At 38.8% G+C, this 21,920-nt stretch overlaps 1 protein-coding gene across 7 annotated transcripts in view; it reads left to right on the top strand.

Annotated features, from left to right (window-relative positions):
- EVC2 (EvC ciliary complex subunit 2) overlaps window positions 1-11,187 on the top strand; it is a 72,784-nt gene extending 61,597 nt beyond the window's left edge. For all 7 annotated transcript variants that reach the window (XM_051798523.1, XM_051798522.1, XM_051798520.1 and 4 more), the window contains 3 exons: window positions 5,902-6,095; window positions 6,689-6,790; window positions 7,276-11,187. In XM_051798523.1, coding sequence (XP_051654483.1) covers window positions 5,902-6,095; window positions 6,689-6,790; window positions 7,276-7,549 — 570 coding nt within the window. In that variant the 3' untranslated portion in view covers window positions 7,550-11,187. The remainder of the gene's footprint in view (window positions 1-5,901; window positions 6,096-6,688; window positions 6,791-7,275) is intronic.
- The last annotated feature ends 10,733 nt before the right edge of the window (window positions 11,188-21,920 follow it).

The raw sequence follows: 21,920 nt of genomic DNA, 5'->3' as shown, positions 1-21,920 counted from the left end.
CCAAGTATCTTGCCTCCCAGGGACGAATGTGGTCACAGTCCCCTGTATCAAAAATTGGGAGCTTCAGAGAGCAGCATGTCAAGGAAGGACCACCTTACTCTAAGGATCTCTCAGCTTTTCCTGTATCTTTGTTTCTGCTCAGTTTTCTTAATTCTTTATTCTCTCTTGAGTTCAATGTCTATTTGAGGTCGGGTAGTCTCATGAAGAATTGGAGTGAGACTACTGTATATTATATCTGTGTTAGGAGATTTACCTGGAAGGTAGCACGTTTTCAGATCCTTACTCTGATTTGGGTAAAGAATTTGCATCAAGATGATCTAACACTCCCAGGAGCATGATAATATTTTCACTCTCTACCTCTCGTGGGGACTCTTGGACTCCACTCAGAGCAGAATCCTTCTGTGAGCCTTGCTGGAAGAGGCTTAACTCTGCATACCTGTCAGTCTGATGGCTAAGGTGCTGTGCTGGAAAGGAAGATACTACTTTCCTCTAATTAATTAAATCAGGCAGAGTGGAAATTCATACCTCATCTTAACACTTCTCCATCCAAAACCTCTTTTAGTGGATCTAGTAGAGTGTAACATTTAAAGGTGTTTGCTGAGGAGGTCATGACCAGTATTGCCCCCCTCCCAGTTTTAAATCCAAGCCATGTGTACCCTAAGAGTGTATTGGTGTTTTTTTACTATTATTTTCCTCTTTGATTTCCTGCTGAGCCTTCTGTTGCAACTGTTTCTTTCAAATCAGTTTGCTACCCTGTTGGCCTTGACACTTGGTATATTGTAAGCAGATGTGGCTGTCTGGAGCTGCTGAATTCTGTCCCAGCCTTCAGTTCCTTCTCACTGTTTTCTGCCATGGCCTGCTGCACATAGAGATGTTTTATTGGGACTTCACAGAAATAGCATTCTGCTGACACTGCTAAAAATTTCTGCTGCAGGCTTTTGTGGGGTTCTTATGATGTAAATATTCACATTATGGTGAGTTTTAATCTGATTATTTCATTATAAGAATTAACTTTGTATGCATTCATTCAGTTGTGGAATCGTGGTGTGGGTAGTGACAGTTTTTCAGAGATGGTATTAAATGAGGCTTTATTTACCCATTTGTACTTGCTCAAGATTTCAGGTTTTGTTCTTTGGTTGGTTGGTTTTGTTTTTGTTGTTGTTTTTTTTAATAAAACAGGTAAGGAGTTAACAGGTTTTGAAAGGTCATTTGGACTTTGCTGATTTTTCACTGCAGTACTATGATTTAAGTACTCAGTCTTGGTGGGCCAAGTCTTGTATATTCTTTTTATACTCATGGAGGCTTTCAGGTTTCCTTTCAGGTAGTTGTAGAGAGCAATAAGGTCCCCCCAGAACCTTCTTTTATTCCATCTAAACAACCCCAGCTCCCTCAGCTGCTCCTCATAAGGCTTGTGTTCCATTCCCTTCACCAGCTCCATTGACCTTCTTTGGACTCTCTCCAGCACTTCAGTGTCTTTCTTCTCATGAGGGGGACAAAAAGCATTCAAGGTCCTTTTCTACTGGGCATCTTTCCAGACCCTTCCTCCAGCCTGGAGCACTGCCTGGGGTTGTTGTCACCCAAGGGCAGGACATGGCTCTTGGCCTTGTTGAACCTCATATAATTGGCCTCAGCCCATCAATCCAGTCCATCCAGATCCCTCTGCAGAGCCTTCCTGCCCTCCAGCAGATCGACACTCCTACCCAGCTTGGTGTCATCTGCAAACTGACAGAGGGTGTGCTCAATCCCCTTGTCCACATTATTGGTAAAGATATTAAACAGGATTGGCCCCAGTACTGAGCTCTGGGGGACACCACTGGTGACCAGCCACCAGCTGGATTTAACTCCATTCACCACCACTCTCTGGGCCTGGACATCTGACCGTTTTTACCCAGTGAAGAGTCCACCTGTCCAAGCCATGAGCAGCCAGTTTCTCCAGGAGAATGCTGTGGGAAGTGGTGTCAAAGGCTTTAGTAAAGTCCAGGTAGACACACCCACAGCCTTTCCCTTCATCCACTAAGTGGGTCCCCTGGTCATAGAAGGAGATCAAGTTGGTCAAGCAGGACCCACCTTTCATGAATCCATGTTGGCTGGGCCTGATGCCCTGGTTGTCCTCCAAGTGCTGGGTGATGTCACGCAAGATGATCTTTTCCATGACCTTCCCCAGCACTGAGATCAGGCTGACAGGGCTGATGGGTGTCACGTTTGGTGACCTCCAGTCAGCTGGGACCCCTCCAGTTATCCAGGACTGCTGGTAGATGATGGAATATGCCTCAGTGAGCACTTGCATCAGTTTGCTCGGTCCCCTTGGGTGGATCTCATCTGGCCCCATAGGTTAGGGGGTGTCTTAAGTGGCACAGCACGTCATTGACCATTTCCCCTTGGATTATGATTTGTCTTCCCATCACGCTTGTTAAGTTTCTTTGATGCAGGTATATTGTGAAAGAGCTTCTCAACAACGTGGCATGTATTCTGCAAATTGAGAGTTTAAAATCATTGTTTTTCAGATTACATATGCATGCAAACAGAATATGTCATAATTTTCACAGTACCCAGTCATCTTCACACGTAGCAGGTGAACAATGACCCTTAATAATTATAGATCTTGACAGGTTGAAGACAGAGATTTAAAAGCATTGCTGTCACCTCACTGCACTTGAAAAACTGGATGCGCTGCTTAGTGTATGCTTGGGATACTGTGCTTTATGTTTTGTTCATAAGATGCCCTGAAGAAATAATTTATTTGTGAAAATATGCATTAAATATACCATTGGGGGGTTGTGTTTATATTTATTAATATTAAGTGTAGCCCAGAGATATCCTGTGTCATACTTTATTGAAATTCCATAAAACCTATACATGTTTATCCTGCAGATATATAAAACAAATTTTCTCTTCTCAGCAAGTATAATAGTATAATAACTCCAACTGTAATTCCAAACCTGACTGCTCTTAATTCAACTGTAAAGAAATACATCCTTAGTAGAATATTAATTTATTAATGCTCGCAGTCTAACACATTCCTACTTTTGGATGTGCTTATCCTGTGAGCTGATATTGGAAATTGATTTTTAAATCTTTTTTTCCCCGTTTTCTTGCAATTTAAAGAACACATTACATTGGCAATTATTAGGAAACCATCTTTCTTTAAAGAGGATTTTCTACTTTAGACTACTGCAAAAGAGACAGAGCTGTGAACAGAGCCCCCTCTGAAAAAAACAGGGAAGTTTTACTTTCGTACACTTCATGTTTCAGCTTACATCCATATCAAGGCAGATCTAGGTCAATAATGTATTTGCTTGAATGCAAGTGAGTTCAGGATCATAAGCCTCTGGCTGAGATGTTACTTTTGAATAAACTCATAGCTATAGCCCCAGGTACACTGGTTGCATTTTAGATACAACAGATGATGCAGGCAGACTGTCATGTGGAAACAGCACAGGAAGCTTGAAACACAGCATGGTTCAAGTACATTGATTCTTGCATTAGTTGTTTAATTACACATTGCTCAATCCAAATACTTAAAAGCAATTCTGCTGTTTGTAAACTACAATTCATTCCTGGGTTTATTTTGTCTGAATTCAGAGAATACAGATGAGTCTGTTGGTGGCACAAGTAGCACTTGTATCCATTTGATATTACAAAAAAGTGAGTTCCTGGTCTCTGTGGTATTTTACGTGAAGGATCAAACTCCTCTCACGCTGGAGGGCTTTTGGTCTGACTAGTGTGACCATTCCTGTGTTTGGATGCACATTCACTTCTTTCCATTTCTGCAAGCTAGTCTGGGTCACTGTGAGTGTCTGAAAGTGCTGCTCAGTGCTGGTGCACGTTCAGACACCAGCTTTCCCTTTGCTGTATGGTGGACACCTGTGCCACTTTTGGGATTGTTGACAGCATTGTGGCACCTTGCAGAATTGCTTAATTTTTAATTCTGCTGTTTTAGAAAAGTATTAAGGGTTGCTCATCAGTCCAAATCATACTTGGTGCAGAAAGGTAAGGGTCAGAGAAAAGAGGAAACTGGTAAGAGGAAAGCAGTGCTAAAGTCATGATGTTTTGATCATCCATGTATAAATTACTGAGTTAAAGATCCTGAGACCATTTAGCCAAAAAGGGCAGAATAGGTCACAGAGGTCTGTCATGTTTATTTGCACTTAATGTTGTTTTTTTGTAAGTTTCTAGAAGAACAGTTTTTAAAGACCAAAAGTACAGCACACTCTGTATACAACTACAGAAATTAGGTGTCAGTAGGTGATCTTATTTACATTCCTCTCCAGAGAAGAATCAAATAATTTCTTCCCCTGATTAGCCTGAGCAGACATGTCTCCAGTGTCCAACTTTGGTTCATGTTTAGGCTGAAAATACTGGACGTTTTAACAACTGCACCAATTTACTTATCTCTCATCAGTCTTAGGATTTTGTCTTGTTAATTCTGTGTGATCTCAGTGGTTTCCATGGAAAACCTGTAACAGCACTGAAGAGCCCAAGAAATTTTGCCAAGTGGCTAGTTTTCCTACATTTTGGAGAGGAGTTCTCTGCTTGGAGAATGATTATGGGAAAAGGAAGTTTATTGATTTCTTTATTTTGTGTGGCCATCTAAATGCTGGTTAAGGCTACCTAGCTGGTGATGCTTTATTCCTTTCAAAGAGTAAGATTCACTTAATATAGGGATCTCCTGGGTGCATTCACTCCTCTGAAAACTTGTCACGCAAAAAAGATGCAGGGTTTAAACATTTGCTGTGACATTTTGAATCCACTGTGGACAAAGAAACGGGCTGTCTTCCTGTATGTGGGACCTTGTGGGTTTTCTGTGTGACATTTGTAGTCATCTCCTCCATCAATGCTTATAGGAGGGTCTGCAGAGCAGTGATGACTCGGCTGTTGTGACTCATCTTGAGTGTTTGGCACGTCTTACCCCACTTCAGCTACCTGAGATATGTATATGGTTTGAATAGACCACAGCAGCTTTTTTTTTTCTGTCATTCTTTGAGACATTTAACTTGCTTTAATTTGCTCTACTCTTTTCTTTCCATGTAGTTCTCAATATATTGTAGACTTTTCATGTTTGATACATGTGAGAGATCTGCAGAAACAGCCCGGGGGACACATCATTTTTGACAACAGAGCAGAAAATAGCAATGGGATTTTGGTGTTTGAAGGGGGGCAGGAAATGGGGCTGGCTGAGCATCTAGGGAACAACTAAATCTGAACTTGGTCTTTTTGAACATTATATGAATGAATATGCATTACTACTGACCTTTGGGCCAAAAAAGAGAGGACATTTGGAAATAAAAAAACACCACCAAAACAAAAACAGATATTTCCTTTACCTCTTAACAAATGTTACAAACTGTTCTCTGAGCTTATCACAGAATCTGGTGTTGAGAGAAGCTGAACAATGAAGTGATCAACCATAACAACATGTAAATGTTATCATTAGGTTTTATAGACTATTTTTCCCCTCTTAATTTTACAGACCAAGGAATGCCATATTGCTTCCTTGCTATCTTGAAAGGATTTCTTTATGACAGTAGAATCCATAAATTAACTAAGCCTTAGATGTTAAAATATGGTTGCATTGTGACTTTTCAGACTGAAGAGCATTGAGTACATGCCCTAAGCAGATATGGCAAAATCAACTGGTTATTTAATATTTACATTGCCTATATCCCAAATGAAAACTATGATATACATGGATCAGATACATGTGGGTAGAAACAGTGAACATGGCACTGTGATCAGTTAACACCAAAACTGTCACTACTAAAATGATTTTCAATGATATTTTTTGTTTCTATAATCAATTTATTCATTATTATAATCAATAGTTATTTAATGATAGTAATTAAAATTGGATAACATTTATTTTCAATGCTAAATTTATCTGTCTTCTTATTAATCCTCCAGGAGCTCCGTCTGGCAGGTTATTTAGCTAAACTGACGAGGGTGCCAATGGGGATGTTGCACAGGGTCCTGAATTGGTTGCTGCCCTCCAGCTCACAAAGTGAGGTTCTTTCTGTCCTCGATTCCATCAATAAATATTCTGATGGTGTTGTTGATAGTGACAGTAATGCAGATGAATCTGGCAGCTGTAAGAAAAGGTAAGTGTGATGCTTTCTGGTAGACCATTGCAAGACAAGATTACTGCTTTACATGTACTTGTATTTGCTGGACAAGGAGGTTGACAGCAATAGAGAAAATCACAGGTGCCTAAGTTTCCTTTTGAAGTATTTTGTGGGGTAAAAGTACTTTGAAACTACTACCTTATTTTGTGAAATATTTTAACTATAAGAGATTGATTGATTGATAAAAAGTTAATAAATTTTACAAGTTCATTAATTAAAAGTCCATTTCTAGCAGTGGAAGTTTCAACCTTGTGGATGCCTGTCCCTTTGTAGTTCATTACTGAAGTCCCAAGTGGTCACTTTTTTCCCTTTACTCAGAGAGACTGAGTCCTCTAGTTGGCAGATGTGGGTTGTGGAGGAGCAGATAAGGGTCCTTGGGACCACGCCCTGAGGTGTGATCTTAGCTGATTTAAATGATGTGTCAGGGCAGCAAAAATACTTGAGCACTCTTACTGGCTGTATCTGTGGTATTATTGTCATGGGTTTGGAAGCTAAAGTCAGAAAGGGGAGAAAAATGTGTATATTTTGGGATTTGCTGCTGGGAATTTCTTTCTTTCCTTCCGCTTCAGGAAGAACCAAGAGTTGTGGCAAGCACGGGAGAAAAAAGTAAGGCAAGATCTGATAAACAGAAGTTTAGAAAAGATCCCTTCTCTAAAAATCAGGAAAGACAGGTAAGGAGAAAACTGGAAGAAACATATATGGGCTTTTTGGTTTACAGTTTATTTCATTTCCAAAGATTATTCTTACAACTATTAGAAATCAGAAAGTGAGTTCATAAATATGCATTTTCTAACACTGTTCTGCTGTTTGGTGCTTGTGTTTCCTACAACATGTTTACACATAATATGCAAGTGTAGTAAATACCTCAAAAGATTTTTCTGTACATATCCACAAAATTCTCACATTTTTCATATACACTTCTCATCCTCCCTATGTTTATTTATTATTAGGTTAGCTTTCCTTTTGCAATTTTTTATCTCATAAAATGATATGTAAATTATTGGGGATTGGAATGAAAATTACAATTCTTTGTGTTGAAATATGATTTTCTTTAGCTTCCAGAGTCACCACTTCTATGTTAGGATATGATATGGGCATTTATGCTTTTTTTGCCCCAGTTCTCATTTTTCAATTCAATTTTCTTTCATTAATGTAGCTGGATAAAGAAGAAGCAATGTGGTCTCTGGGAAAAAGCAGCATTCGTTCATCTTGGATGTTCACCTACACATCCTCCTGTGGAACAGTCTGATCCACCTGTTTCTGTGAACACTGCAACTAACGAAGCCATCGAGTTGTTAGATACAGGGGAGAAGATAGTTTTGTTCCGTGAGCCAAGTGATCCCATACTTGCTTTGCATAATTCTCCAAGGAAAAAGAAAAAGAACTTTCTTAATTCTAAAAAGACTGCTCGTGCAAACATGAACTTATGAGGGCAACTTTCATTTTGAGTATCAATTAGGAAAGAGGCAGTTATTTAAAATTCAGTAAAATAATGAGAAAGAATGAAGTGTGTGGTTCAAATAACGTGTTGTTTTAATCTGGTTGGTCTGGCATTGGAAATAGCTGTAATTTTAGAGTGGCACAGTTAGTGATGTGCATTGTGCATTTTTTAATTCTTGTCAGCATTTGATGCACTAGATGAAATATGGGTGTTTTATGAGGCACATTCTGGCAGGCAGGACTCAGTGATCCTTCAGTACATTTTGGTCATTTTTACACTGATTTTACTGTAGCTATACTTTCATAATTTATATAGAAATGTTATTTATTATATAACAGGTACTGATTTACTATTCTTGTATTTATATACTTTTGTAATGAGCTGCAGTGTAGCAGATGACATGAAGAGATTAAGTGGATGAACTACAAGGCCTCTGTTCTCTGATTTTATGTTATTCTAGCTAATTTGCTGTTTAATATTGTGTTCTTAATAGGCTTTGAATGTTACTTTTGCAGTCTCTGTTCTACAGTGATAGCTGGTAGTCCAGATTTTCAGCATTTACTTATGTACTTAGCCTTATATCCTGGAGTAACTTCAGCTTTTCACTGTTGTTTCTAAACTTAACTTCAGTTGAACTGTGAATGTGGCTACAGCTCAAAACTGTGTTAAAAATTTACAACCTGTTGCAGTCTTTTTCTTGGTGCACCAGTATCACCACATTTCCTTAGCAGAAAAGGGGAAAATGTAAATGGGCAGGTAATGTCTTCGAAAGTTTTTATGATTGCAGTGCTGCCAATTGTCACAATTTGGGTGGGTATTTTTGAAGTTCTTATTCCTGAATTTCCCTAAATTGATGAGAATATCTTTTTACATTTCAAAAAGAGTTAATTTTTAAACCTTTCTGGTTGAATGAAAGAAGCCTGTAAGTATAAACCCTAAAAAGAAGAACAGGAAAATGCTAATTAAAAGAACCACATATATTTGTTAATATTTCATGACATTCAAACTTGATTTGATTTTTTTTAAAACTGTATTTGAGTGCTATTCTCTGAGGGTACCATGATCATATATTCTATAATTTTTCATATACAGATCTTCTGTGTCTTTGTATTAATAGGATACCATGTCATTTTAAAAATTAAAATGTTATAAAGTTTGTGTGTCTGCAGTTGGCATCTATTCCAAGTGGAATAAACCAGTTTTTTCCCCCACTTCTGTGTCAAGTTTAAATATTCATCCCACAGTAAACAACAATTAGTGTTTCCTATCAGTATTAACATTAGAAATGAATGCAGTAATTAAACTGATAATTCTAATTATTTTTTGATTGCATTCTTCAGTTTTTCCATAGAAGTCTTTGCTGTCACAGAAGGATGAGTCTGTCAAGATTGTGGGATTTCAGTTGCTGTGTTTTAATGTGTCCAGTATATCATCCCCAAGGCATGGATAGGTAAAGAGTAGGGTCTGTACTGCCTTGGAGGCAGATCAGAGCTGTATAGGAGGAGCCTCAGGTGTTTCAGAAAGAGGTTTGGTCCTATGCAAGAAAAAAGCATTAGGATAACCTGGGCTGTGCTCATGGCTGCAAGGAGCACTTGAAAGCTTAAGTATCTTCTCTTGATTGTGAGTCTCTTCCAAGAGTTCTTTGCAAGCCCAAACTCTACACTGTTATAATATAAAAGGGAAATGACAGTACTTGTCACAGATGAGACATTGTGGCCAATAGCTTTAATCTGTTACAATAACACAATGCAACATCTGAATATTGATTACAGTATCAATTTGTTATCCTTAATATATAATCTGTATGTGTAATGCTAGAAAGCTGATTTGTAACTCACACCTCATCACAAATTTGAAGCAGCTCAGTGATTGTAACTGTTGTAGCAGGCAGAGTCATGCCGTGCTATGAGTCACTTTGATATCGTGCAGTACATATTCAAAGAAATGTCCAGCTGTTAACATCTCTTGTGCCTTGTGAAAGAAGTACTAGCTAGGAAATAACCACTTCAGTGAATAGTTTACTTAGTTCAGCTTTGAGTTATTGAGAGGCATAGGAGGGCCAGCTGTTTTGTGTGCAGTTTTTTTGTGTGTGCCATAGGTAGTAGCATCCTTATTTCACAGTTGAAGTCTTCCAAGGAATATGTGTGCTGGAAAAGCCATTCAAATTAAGCCCATTTGGCTTCACTGTCATCAATAAAATAAGTAACGTAAGGCCAGATTCTTCAGAATTTGAAACATTATCCACATGGTCCAAGTCATTCTTCATTCTCACTGAATTAACATAAAAAAGGGAGACTTTATAGTCTCACTGAACTTCCTATTTTAAACAGATATAGCTAAATTGAAAGAAATATCTGGTAAGGGGGCTAGTATCATGCTTATTGCATTTCAAGGAAATGCATCACTTGTTTAGCACCACTTCCTGTTGGTTTCTACCTGGCTAGATAATGCATTTGACTGGAGTTTAAAGTACTGGAAGTGAAGAACTCTCAAATAATTGTGTTCCCCTGGAAGTTCATTGCTTCTCCTCTTGTCCCTGGCAGTTGACAATATACTCCCATCTCCACTGCACTGTTGTGTCCCCTCAACCTGAAGCCATTGGCCGAGGAGCCAAACCATGCAAAGAGCAAGCAAAAATAACTGTCTTTGGGCAAGGATGCTTTAATCCACACAGTAAAAACTGACTTACTGGCTATAGTGTATTTTATTGAAGCAATTATTCTCCATGCTGGACTAATAAACTGTAGCTTTGTGTTATCATTGTTTCAACGTGCGATTTAATAATGTTAACCTACAGCCTGTACCCACTGGACAGCACATCCCTTGTGCCCAGGGTTTAGGATTTTCAGGAGGCTTAGTTTTGCACAAGCTCCTTGGCATTATTATTAACCCACCTTTCTGCCCATGGTGAGATCCCTCGTAAAGGACCACACAGTGCTTGTCAAAGTAGAGGTGTGCATTTGTAGGGGGAAAAATGCTAATGCCATATAAAGACTCAGACACTTATTTTAAGATACTTTGGTCCTTTTAAGATTAAATGGGAATTTAATGGAATGTTTAAAACTGCCAAGGTCCTTGGTGCCCAGAGATTAAAACAGAGTCAGTATCCATATGCATCTGGACTTCTGCAACTGTGTGCAGTGGGGTAAGAAATTATTCACCAGATTTTCTGCGGTGTCATATTATGATCCTGTTGTTCATGTTGTGTGCTGTAGTTTCCTCATGAATGCATTCACTGAAGTCTAATTAATTTGAGTAATGAAGTTCTTTGCTACATTTCTTAATAGAGGTTGAAACAAACATCAGTGTCATAGATAATATCATGAAGCCTGCATAGTTCCTTTTAGAGAGAATAAGATTTTAAAAGACATTTTATTCTCCTTGCTGTATTTCAGGCTTGGGATATCAAAAATACAGATACTGGATTAGCATGCAAGACATGTTCCTCATTCTGTCAAGCTTTTATTTAAAAGATTTCATTTTAAAATTTTGGAGGCTTTTTTAATAAAAAAGGTCCCACGTGGTGAAAAGCATTTTGGAGAAGATGTACACAGAACACTGTTCTTCTGTGATTGAACTGGAAGTGCTTCTATGAAGTGAGTTGAGATTTCCTACCCTAAGTTTATGTTTCATTTCTCTGACCTCAGTATTATTATTAATTTGTTATAAAGTACAATATACATGCTAAGCGTAATGAAGAATAATTAATACCAAGAGAGAATGACTTGATGTTCTGGTACAGACTAGCAATAGTGTGTCAAAGTCAATCTATTGTAAACAGAAGTGAAAATACATATGTGGACCTGGCAGTCTACCACAGAAAAACATAAAGATGGAAGTAAAAGAGTTGACACTTTTTTGGAATTAATTGTTATGTTTAATAGGTAATTTTTATCTTCACTGATTGCTATAATTGTTTTGGGTCTAGATTAATTTTTAAAGTGATAATGTCTCTTTAATAAGGTTAATTCTGCAAAATGCTTGTCTGCCTGATTTTAACTTAGGGAACTCATGCTGCTTTCTTTCATTATCTTATATTTACCCAGCTGTTATTTTAACACCTTCATTTCTTATGGGGAATGTTAAGTTTCTATGCTGTAACCTTTGTACAACCCAGTGCCAATAATTGCACTGCTTTTTGTCAACAGCTCTGGCTTCCCAAGAGATTGACAGTGGGATTTTCAAAGCACCAAGTGCCAAGTCTGCTCACTCAGTGGACTTGTTGGCCCCGTTCCCTCTCTGCCAACATGTTTCACTGCTGCGCTGATGTACCTGGTGCAGCCATAGGTGTATCAGCATATAAAGCTTGTTTTCCATACTGAAGTCTAAAAGCTATATTGTCACAGGCTGTTGAGAGCTGTGTGAGAGTTAATATGAACACTGGTACCAGCTGAGCAGTATCATGCCAGTGAGGAATATTATCCTCCTGTCTGAGTGCTACAAAGAGGAACCAACCTTTTCCACCTTCTGTTTCTCCACTCTGGTTCTCTCCCGCAAAATGGCAGGCAGAGGCTGACAGCTCAGGGCTTCAGTGCTGTCTTTCCACTTGTTTCCTTGTTAGTCACAGGGAGCAAGGCAGGGAAAGTCAGACTCCACACTCGTGAAAGAGTGTGCTCACCGTTTACCTTTCTATTGCAGACAAGCTGTGATAGAAATTTAATTGTAATCTCTTTAATATATTTAATGAAAACTGGTAATGCCCACTTCTGTATTTGAGCAGTCTGTGCTTGTTGGTACATAAACACACTCGTTATTTTGCCCACCTCAGCTGTGTCAAGAAGCTTGAGTCACATTGACTGAAAGCAATTTATTCTCTCCAAGATTCAGAGATTCCTCTGGAAAGCAGGAGACAGACATTTGGTTATATATGGAGGGAAGTAAATTATAATTTGAAAAAGTCAACTTCTTTGGAGCATCTTCTTCAACTGTGCCAGAGAAGCTACCTCAGAAAAGGGGCTGTGTATTTTCAACCACTTTTGTTCGAAAGAAGATAGCTGAATAAGAAAATAAATTAAAACCTATAAGTGGCAGGTATCATTCCAAACCAAAATAGCATTCAGAATCTGAGGGCAGAAATTGGTAAATTTGAGCATTGGTGTTAGAATTTAGTCCTTGATATCGTGTAGTTGAGAATGACATCTGGTTGCAATATGTGGATGGTTTCATAGTTATTCAACTGAGCAAAAATATCCCTTTGCAGTGTTTCAGAAGGAGTAAAATGTTACTTTCAGGAGTATGAATTGAAAGGCCATTATGAAATATATTGAGTGGATAGATGTGCAATGTCTGTATTAATTGGGATAAATGTATAATTGTTTGTCATATTTTTCCAGTATATTTTTGTTCTACTTTTGGCTTGACCATCACTAGTAATTAAATCTGGTCATGTCTGCCAACAGATTTTTATTCATTTGCTGTTGATTGCTGGTAATTCATCACTCTAAAATTACCATCTTAGTCCTTGCTTTGTCCTATCCTAAACCTCCCTTTTTTCCAGGAGAATTAATATGTTAGAGATCGTGATGTTCCCTGACTGGTTCAAACCCTGCACACAACTTTCAAGAAAATATGTAGCATGCCATGTTTTAAAAAATTCAAATGAAACCCAAACAAACCAGGATTACTAGAGAATTTATCACTATAACTTATGTGGCTTTATAAAGAGATGCAAGCCTTCAAACAAGTCCTATAATAATGCCACTCTTTCTTTTCATAGGAGAGAAGAGGAAAAGCCACATCTCACAAATTCAATTGATATAAATGTTTGATTCACAATTCTGTTTAGTAACTTTTTACCTTATTTATATATAAGAAGCCAGCATGCTCTTACCATGATTGTCTTTTTGAAAGGATATTGTACTTTTTGTAGAATATGTTCTTGGTTGCATAGATACTGGAACAAATGAAGTCCTGGATTCCATGGAGGACCAGCTCAGAGCTGAAACTGTGGGGTTCTCCTAGTGTGAGGAGAATGGCTCTGTGCAGTACCTACAGGACACAACAGTGAAGGCTGTTGTGTCCTAGAAACTCTGTGTTCCCAGTTGAAGAAGATAATCTTGGAGGGGGGAGGGAAGTTACTTTTTTATTTTTAATGATGTCTTTTAGATATATTAAATATATAAATACAGGCTTACTTTTCAATCTCATTCTAACTTCTGAACACAGTCCCAGTTACATCAGTGCTAAGAAGCTGCTTATAGCCTTGGGTCTTTATCTTCAGTGCCTGCAAACCCAAATAGTCATTCTGGATCCATTGAGGACATGAATTGTCTGATACAACACCCTCAGGAAGAACCTAGAATGAATTGATTCCCTGCAGGTCAGCTCCTACCATACCCTCCAGAGTCTCTGCCTTGCTGGGAGCCAAAAACCTAAAGAAAGCTCTAGGCTTTTTTTGTCAGCTCCTTTCAGCCAGGTTTAGTTTTCTGTCATGAGTGAGTTAAACCCAAAAGCCCGCATGAATCCCAGTGCTGGATGAGTGGAGATCTGGGAACTGAGGCCCCAGTGCACTTTATTTCACTTGTGAATAGAACAGCAAGTGAAAAATCATACTAGCAGTGGAATAAGGCAGTTCACAGTCAGCTGTTGAATATGCAGCATGCTCCTTCATGGGAATTGACTCCTGAATAGCACTACAGTGAGGGAAAGGGGATTTGTGATCTGTCTCCTCCAAAGCAGGCACAGAAAAGCTGCAGGGTCAGCAGATTTCCTGTGGGCCTTTGATGCAAAGTAGGAAGCTGTAACACTAATGGTGCATGTGCTGAAAAAGATCTTTAAATACATTTTGTATGTTGCTGTCAAGAGTGAAGTTAATTTCTTATACCAAGCCCAGACTGTGAAAGGAATACAATGGGGTTATGAAAATACTTTATTCTGAGTGTAGCTGCATTGCTGCCTTTGTGTCTATGTTTGAGAGGTTTTCTTCCTAATTGCAGTGTATGAAGAGAGCACTTCTAGTGGCATTTTGAAATAATATTTGCCAAGGACATGTGATAAGAAAATTATGATATGAAAAACTCTATAAACTTTGGGGAGAAAAAAAGCCCTGCAGAAGTGACTGGGCATCTTCCTGGCTCCTCCAATTTTCATGCATATGAATAGTTCCTTAAATGCAATGATACTATTTACATGAATAAAGATGTCAGGGTTTGGTTAATACAACCCCTGTACACGGTGATTCAGTGTCATATCACTAGAGAGTAATTCAGTGTGGCACAAAATCCTGGCAGCATGTTCTGGCTGTCAAAGCGCGCTCTGTGCACAAGGTACGTGCTGCAATTTGTTTTGCTTTATTTTGGCCATCTAAATGTCACGGTGTCTGACTGAAGCTAAATGTCATGGCTTTCCCCATAACTGAGAGACAGGTCCAGGCACTACCCTAGGATTGTTTTTCCTCTTGGACTTTTTTGCTGTGTGTGACTTCTGCAAAGCAGAGGTACATTTTCATTGCGCATCTCAGAACCTCTTTGCAGAAAAGATACTGAGTTCTAGACATCATGGTTAGGAGGGTGAACAACTGCATTTTATTAGACTAACAGTGTATTTGGGCAAAGCAGAGGAGCTTTACAGCTATTAAGTCTTTTTTCAAACAAAACCAGAACTTTTCAGCTCTTGGCTGCATTTGCTGTGGGAACAACTTCAAACAAATATGTGATTTGAGCTGGTCAATGTTTCTAATGAAGGAATGTCTTTCATTTCAAAACCAAAGTCATTTAACACATATTAAACAAAAATGAAAATAAAAGTATTTAGGCTGGGGTTTTTTACCCTTTCCGTTTTCCTCTTTTGCTCAATTCTTTTAAATAACTGAAAATCTTTTCCCCTTTCCCTTGAATTTATTTAAATAGGCCTTTTTTTACTAGAGGCAAAATATATTACAAAATATTTGGATAAAAGAGTTTTTAATTTTAAACCAGTTCTTAAAGGCTAAATCCACGCTCTTATGACCTTATATTAGTGCTAATAATAGGGTATGTATTTAAGGATCCATCATCCAAAATGTGATTTTCAATGAATTCTTCTCTGCTACATTCTAACTCTTTAAGACACCTACATTTCAGAAGCCTTGAACTTTTATTTTCCACGGTTACCTAAATTTTAATTAGCAATTATGTACCAGTAGTCCTAAAGTAGTCCAGTCTAAATGGGACCGCATAGCTTTATGTCTGATTGATCCTAAAACATGTTTATGGTCTAGAAATTAGATAGGAGTGGCTCAGTGGAGGCTCAACAACTGTGTGCTGCTCCCAGACTAGCATATCATATGTAATCACTTTTGGGACTGGGCTCACAGGGGGTTAGCTGACTGACACAGATCACGCTTGCTAGAGGAATCAAGATGTACAGGTACTCTTTTAATTAAGAGTTGGAGTTTTTTTCTTTCTAATGCCTTCCTAATGAGTGATCAGGGCTTACAAGATAAGATTGTTTTTTAAAACAAGATATTTTAATGTCATCCTCCATAAACAGTCCTAGAAATCATATGAAGATTCAAATTGATAGTCTTTTCCTGTGTGTATGAATGGAGGTACTGTAAGCTTGGAAGCAGAGGTATTCCCTCACAGCAGGCTGAATTATGATACTGTTATTGCCAGAGACGTAGCCTTTACACTGTCTAAATTCTCCAAAATCTTAAATATAGTTGTCTGAAGTCTGAAGATCCAATAATTCAAATGTCTTCAGTTCAGTGGCTGGAGAAATGTGAGGCAATGCAGTCATCTGGGCTCAGCATTTGACTTGTTTGGGACCTTTGGAGTAGACAGTCTGAAGGGAGGATGAGTAACTCCTTTGCTCTTTACCTGCTGATATTAAGCAATGCCTAAGACTATCATTTTATAACCATCGTTACAAGATTTTTGAAGACATGAAAGATTTGTGGCAAAAAATTAAATTTTGGCACTGTCACACTGAGAAATATGTCTTTGCTGAAAGTAATTAACTTATTGTTACCAGTTTTCATGCCCAAAAGCTCTTACTCCTTCTCCAGTTTCTGTGTGTGAGGACTGGGGCTGAGCCCAGGGGGAAGTTAGGTACAGACACATTAGGAGACTGAAGGATATTATGATGCCAATATACTCAGGATGTTGCCATGCTCAGCTGTAGCTCCCTGTGCTGTGGAGAGTCTCGGTTTTATTGTTTATAGATTACGTTAATCAAAATGAACACCAGCAAATCTTTAGACTCCTTTCATGACAGTTAATATCTGCAGAGCCCACAAGGCTGTCTTGGAGATAGATTTGCCTGGGAGTGCATAGCTCTGTTGCTGACTTAAGAAATCTGCTCCTTCTGGTTGAGGATGATGGCACTGTGCACAGAAACTGCTGCTGCAGTGGGCTGAAATGCAAGTAGTTTACTCATGTGCCATGCAATTGCATTACAAAAAATTAAAAGTGTTAATTATATCAGTACCAAGAGAAAATGTTATGGTTTGGGTTTTTTTCTTAGTTCTTCCTGATGCTTGATTAAATAACCAGTAAGCTGAAAATTTCACTTGGAGCCAGATCTTGAGCACAGACCCATTGATGTTAACATATGTATCCTAATTGGTACCCCTTGAAGCTCTGTTGATGATTCATGTTTCTGCTACGTTGTCGGGGTTTTTTTAAACTTCTCTTTTGCTTTAGCATAAACATATAAACACTAGAAATAAATGCATACTTACTGTATTTTAACTGGAAGCAAATCCTTAGACCTGAAATCCATCTCTGCTCTATTCATCCTTGTATACCCTCCCACTGACTAGGGAATTTTCATTCCATTTGATTCTCACCACTGCTAAAATGAATAACTCTAACTACTCCTTTGCATTCAGACTGTCTGGTAACACTGAGCAGCCTTGCATGGTGTAGAGAATTGCAGGTGGAATGACAACTACAAGTCTGATGCCACACACTGTGGGCATGCTCATCAAAGCCTAATTTACATCTCTTCGTTTTACTTACTTTGAGTGATTTTTATTATTTTAAAAAAAACAGTTCTCTGTGTTTCAGCATGTTTTGCTTAAACATTGTAAAGAAGTGTCACTACTACCATTTAAAAGAGGGGGAAATGATGCACAGAATGAATAGATTTAAGGAAAAGGGAGCGTGGTTCTTTCCAGCAGGTGCTACCAAGGGATAATGCCATCCCTTCCCAATGAGGGGTGAAGAATAGCTGATGCTATTTCACAAGTGCCCTAAACATGAAGGCCTATGAGAGCAATTGAGGAAAAAGGCAGCAATAAGTACTTCTTGAGCATGCAACAATTTGAATGAGGGACTGACAGTCTTTCACTTCAGATAACAGAGAGTTGTCATTAAAAAGAACATCTTTATTACTGACAGAAATAATTTCAGTTAGTTCTTGAGAATACTGTGCATTTTAAAAGTGCTTTAGTTTCAATGCCATTGTGAAGGTAATCTCTTTAAAAAAATATGATTGCAAAGTAGTTAGTGTGGAATTAAGGGCTATCCAGCCAATTCTACCACTACTGTTTCAGTGAAATGTGTATGGAGAGAGGGGGATGGGATGCCGATTTCTTTTCAGTGAGTAGAAATCTGTTCATGTTGTCATGAGCTTAAATTATTATAGTGTTGGATCTAAAATTCAGGAGCATGGATAGACTCATCAGGAAGGGTTGCAATCCATGTGCAGAGAGTATAAAAGCTTTAAAAATATGTGTGTGGATACAGCCCACCTGAATCTCTGTTTCAGGTGGCAGTTCCTGAATACCAAGGAATGTCCTGGCCTAGCAGAGTAAGCACTGAGGCAGGAGTAAGCACTGGGTTTGGAGTTACTGCTTATATTGTCTTGGATTAGTCAGTTCATGTTTTATCTGAAGTGCTGATGTTATTAATAGCATGAAATAATGATATTTAAATTACTACAGTCATAACTGTTGATTGTAGTTGATAGGAAAATAGCTATTCTGGTTGGTATTTGTCTTGAATAAAATTTTGATTTGTTTCCACAAAGATTAAAAAAACTAGCATTTTGCTCAAACTTCAAGTCTTTTGATTAGAAAGAGGTCTGCTTGCACCCCTGGGACTGCCACTGAGGGCTGTATTCCCTGTCCTGTGTCGTGTGCAGGGCTCACTAACTTGGCAATGGGGGAAGGCACTTGCTTTAGCATTTGCATTGCATTTCAGACTCTGACTGCTGGGCTATGCATATCACCAAAGGGAGGTATAAGGGGTTACTGAGAAGACTTATAAAGGCTTAAAACCCAAGCTGGCCAAAGTACAAGTCCTTATTCTATAAATGATTTTGCAAGCAGTATACAGTTCTGAACTTCTCAGAAAAAAAAAAAAAAAAGCCTACTGCTACTACTAAGATCAAAAGTTACCTGGAAGACAACATGGAAAAGAAATCAAGCTTTGATTTAGGCTTAACTAATAGACAAATTGAGAAAACCAATTGTTCCCTGTCTCAGTTTCTTCCCTTGGTCTGTAATCTATCAGGTCATGTGAAGAAGATGGATGGACTGACAGGAGTGAGCCAATCTCTGGAAGCTATTTGGTGATCTCCACTGTATTACATCCCCACATCAGTGTTTTGTAGTGATGACTGAAACAGGGAGAGTGCATCTGAGGCTGTGCCTGCCATGACCTGTACACTGGCCCAACCTCTAGGATTCTGCTTACCTGTATTGTCCCTCTTCCATGTCCTGTCCCTTCCCTGCTCTGGTCCCTGGGTGCAGGGAGGGAGGGAGGGAGGGAGGAAGGGAGGCAGGCAGGAAGGAAGGAAGGAAGGAAGGAAGGAGAAGAAAGAGAAGAACTAAAAGAGAAAAAGCCCAGGTATCTTTAGCAACAGCAAAAACAGAGAGGCAGAAAATGGAGTTCTCTATGTAGTGTTCCCCTAGTCTGAGATTTACCAGGTCTAGACAGGAACTGAGCATATCTGTTAAATTTTTGTTTGCTCCCATTTTGTCTTTTGGGAAGTAAAAGCAGCCTCAAAGAGCAGCGACAATTCCAGTTCCTCTCTTTTCCCCAAAGAGGCAGCTAAATACTTTAATGTCCTTAAAAAGACTGACAAATAAATGCATTTTTCATTTAACAAAATTCCTCTCTACAGGCAAAGGAAAAGAGGTAAACAGCATTGTTAAATTTAATTTCACTTTGGCTTTTGCTTTTCAAATGCTTTAACAGTTTTCTTCTCCTCCTTTATATCTTTAAGAGAGGGTTAAAAAGATTTACTGGAGGCTGTTGCTATGGTGCTCCTATCAAGGTGTCTGAATTCGTTTCTCTGAACCTTGCTTAGTACTTGTACATGTTTACAGCTTTGTATGTCTGGATCTGTTTGCTCTATCAAAATTAACACGGTGCACCCCAGCTGGTGGAGAATGTGTGCTTGTTTTCGCCTTGAGAAGATGCAGAATAAATGCAATGTGAAAGAAAGGTCTGCAGGCCTCTTTATAATAATTATCAAGTATTTTTGTAAACTCAGAACATGTATGTGTGGAGAGACACGAGAGATGCTATACTTAGCAATGTTTGCAAATCAGGGGACACATTATTTAGGTTATTTTAATAGCTTTTCAAAATATTACAACTGAACAGGCAATTGTTGCCAGCTGACATTAAGAAGAGATATTCCTGGATGATGTCATCATTGGAACTTTTTAGTAGGGGAATAAAAAAAGAAAAAAAAACCCTCCACAGTGAGAATTATCTGTGCCATAGTTCCCTGCTGCTAACATCTTTTTTTTAATGCTGATTTAAGTTTTTGTGATGCAGACATGACACAGGCTTTTTGCTCTAAAGGATCAGATGGTCTCCAGTCCTTCCTCTGGACAGAGGACAGAGGAGAACTCTTAGAAATTCACAGCCCTTCGCACACCTTGCACCTAAGCCCTGAGCAGAGGCAAGAGGCTGAGCTCCAAGCCCAGTCTTTGTCCTGAGGAGCTGGCCATGCTGCTGAGCTCCACCGAGGACAGGACTGGCCCTTCCCTCTGCAAACGTTGCACTCTCCAAAATCTCTCCTGTCCTTGTGCACACTAGTGCCTGCACACACACCATGGCACTTCTGTCCTCCTGAAGACATAGCATAAGATGGGTAGCTTTTCCAAACACACCATTGGGTCAGGGCTCCAATTAGCATTACTGAACTCCAGAGGAATTTAAACAGAGAAGTCCATTATGAAATATTGTGCAATTAAACTGCAGTCTATATCATTTCACTGTAGCAGATACCTTCTATTAAACTGTTCATGTTGGAGTTGAAGCATGTTTCAATCCAAAGGTGCTAATTATTCTGATTGAAAGGTACTACTTTTTCTATAGGATGTGCTGAACTGCACTAATACATCAGTGAACACAAAATGAACTACAAGAGCTTGTGTTTCTCATGGCTATACTGCTTTTTCTTTGTAGTTCTCTATTATTCCTCCATCTGTGAGCTGATGGCTGTGTCATTAGTTAGTACCATCAGTGGCTTTAGGTTGTATATTTGTTATCCTCCCTCCTGAGGTAAACCTGATACCTGGAGAAGTACAGCTCAACGGGGATTGTGTGAGATGTTGTTCTGATGTAACATGACAGCACTTTTGTCTGTGACATGGAAATTTTCATCACTGGATAATCATGCTTGCTCTAAAATACAGGCTGTCTCCTTTGATTAATTAAAAAAAAAATGTCCTTATTTCAAAGAAGAGGATGCCTTCATAAATGTGGGCTTCTGTATTAGAGGAGGAAGAGTAGAACACCGGTCAGTGGGAATGAAGGTCTGCTGAAACTCCTGGCCTTGGTAGTCCAGCCTAAGCATATCACCATGAATGGTCTTTGGTACCAGGTGTGGTTTAGGTCCTGGCAACAAGAAAGTGTGTGTATGTGTCCTGGAAAATTTGTTCTGAAAAGCTTTAACTGGTCCATCTGAAAGTCTTTTGAACTCAGTGTCATGTTCCCAGTATTCCACGTGATAATACCAAGGCAAAGCCAAGAACTGGAAAAGCAGATATCAGCCTTTCCCAGTTTCCAACTATTTTAGCTGTCTGAAATTTAGATGTGTTTTCTGTGTTTTCAGTGGGTTTATCTTTCATTTATTTCTCTACCCTAGTACCCTTGTAATGTTAGCACTTGCAGCATTTTTGGCAGTGAGATCCACAGGTCTATTTCCTAAGTAGCACATAATTTTTTTTGTTTTATATAAATAGGAGTTGACATAGGACATAAATAAGTGTGCCAAGTTGCTTCAAAGTGACTCTTTTCTGCAGTCTGTCCATCTTTAACTCCTGTTCTGGCCAGAGCTGCCCTCTTGGAGCCACATTTCTCCTCAGCACACATGGTCATCAAAGGAAGAGGTCTGAATATGAGTCTTAGCACTGCATGACATCACTTGGAGTTCACAAATCTACCCTTACCTGCTTTATTTCTAAGCTGTCTGTG

Source organism: Manacus candei, unplaced genomic scaffold, assembly GCF_025592945.1.
Source record: "Manacus candei isolate 608988 ecotype Guabito, Panama unplaced genomic scaffold, ASM2559294v1 h1tg000048l, whole genome shotgun sequence".
Classification (NCBI taxonomy): Eukaryota; Metazoa; Chordata; class Aves; order Passeriformes; family Pipridae; genus Manacus; species Manacus candei.
The sequence above is the reverse complement of the archived record's forward strand: the minus strand, read 5'-3'. Positions and strand labels throughout refer to the sequence as shown.